The sequence below is a fragment of the Gavialis gangeticus genome, unplaced genomic scaffold (genome assembly GCF_001723915.1).
Source record: "Gavialis gangeticus isolate Ggan-Ray unplaced genomic scaffold, GavGan_comp1, whole genome shotgun sequence".
NCBI lineage: Eukaryota > Metazoa > Chordata > Crocodylia > Gavialidae > Gavialis > Gavialis gangeticus.
Genome location: NW_017729003.1, coordinates 14,828,062 through 14,829,283, shown reverse-complemented (window position 1 = coordinate 14,829,283; position 1,222 = coordinate 14,828,062). Strand labels below are relative to the sequence as shown.

At 57.6% G+C, this 1,222-nt stretch overlaps 1 protein-coding gene across 5 annotated transcripts in view; it reads right to left on the bottom strand.

The window, feature by feature from the left end:
- RUFY2 (RUN and FYVE domain containing 2) overlaps positions 1-284 on the bottom strand; it is a 60,349-nt gene extending 60,065 nt beyond the window's left edge. For all 5 annotated transcript variants that reach the window (XM_019507865.1, XM_019507862.1, XM_019507863.1 and 2 more), the window contains exon 1: positions 49-284. In XM_019507865.1, coding sequence (XP_019363410.1) covers positions 49-142 — 94 coding nt within the window. In that variant the 5' untranslated portion in view covers positions 143-284. The remainder of the gene's footprint in view (positions 1-48) is intronic.
- Positions 285-1,222: the final 938 nt, after the last annotated feature.

Below are 1,222 nucleotides of genomic sequence, written 5' to 3'. Positions count from 1 at the left end.
CTCCAGCCCTCGGCCTCGCAGCCCCCCGCGGCGCCGCCGCGCCCTTACCCATGGCCGCCGAGCAGCCGCCGCCCCGGCTGCTCCTTGCGGGTCGGGCGCTACCCTTCTCCGCTGCGCGGTGCAGCTGCTCCTGCTCCCGCATCCACTGCGCCCCCGGCGGCAGGAGGACCTGCCTCGCCGCCCGTCCCGCTTAGCCCCGGGGCCCGCTGGAGCTGTCAAAGGGCTGCGGGAGCCGGACGGCCGGGGAAAGCCTGTGCGGCGGTGCAGGTCCGTTCAGCCCGGCTCGGCTCCCGAGAAGCCGAGCTGGGAAGATGCGCCTGTAGCGCTGCGAGGCGGCGCTCGCAGGCAGCCTGCCCCTTCCTGCTGCTGGAGCCCAGTAACCCACAGCCCCGGGAAGGGACAGGCTCCCGCCGCACTAGGAAGGAGCCGCTTCTTTTCCCCCGGAGCCTGCAGGGGGGCAGAAGATAGAAGATTGCTGTTAAGTACCAACACCTCTCAGCTGTTGGTCCCTGGTCCTAGCTAAGTTAGCACCAGGCACTGCAGGTGGTAACTGGGTGTATGGGAAAGGAAGACGGAAGTTACACCCCAACTACCCTGCTTCCTAGGAATCGCAGAGGAGTGAAGGAAAAACAAGCAGCAGCTACTGTGTTAGAGGTCACCTCATCCCATTCTTCATTCCACCCCTGCCACGTACAAAGCAGTGGCTGCTTAAGAGCATCTGATAGATAGGGAAGGCTCTCCCAGACGTTGTGGTAGACCTGAGTATAGAAAATTCATGTTTCATAATCCAATAAGAAATGATAGGATGGAGCATAAAGAAACAGTGTTCACCAAGGTTTTTCAGCAAACACCATGACTGTGGGCAGCCTTTTTGTGCACTAGGTTGCCTTTGTCTTAGATTTAATAAACAACCACATGGTGTCCCATTACTATTAGTTTGAACTATCATGGAAACAACATGTGACATATACCACCATTCCCATTAGTTCATGAATGACACATGCCCCCAGCAGCTGGGCAAGGGGCACGGTGGTGCTGGTGGCAGCAGGAGCACAACAGCAGTAAGCGGGCAGCTCCAGCAGATGTTGATGGCACTGTCGGTAGAGGGGGGATGGCAAGCGCTGATCAGAGATTGGCAACCATCCACAGACGCCACTGGCAACCTTTTTGTAAGGGATGCACTGCTTTACATATGGCTAATGCATTAGTTTGAACTATTATG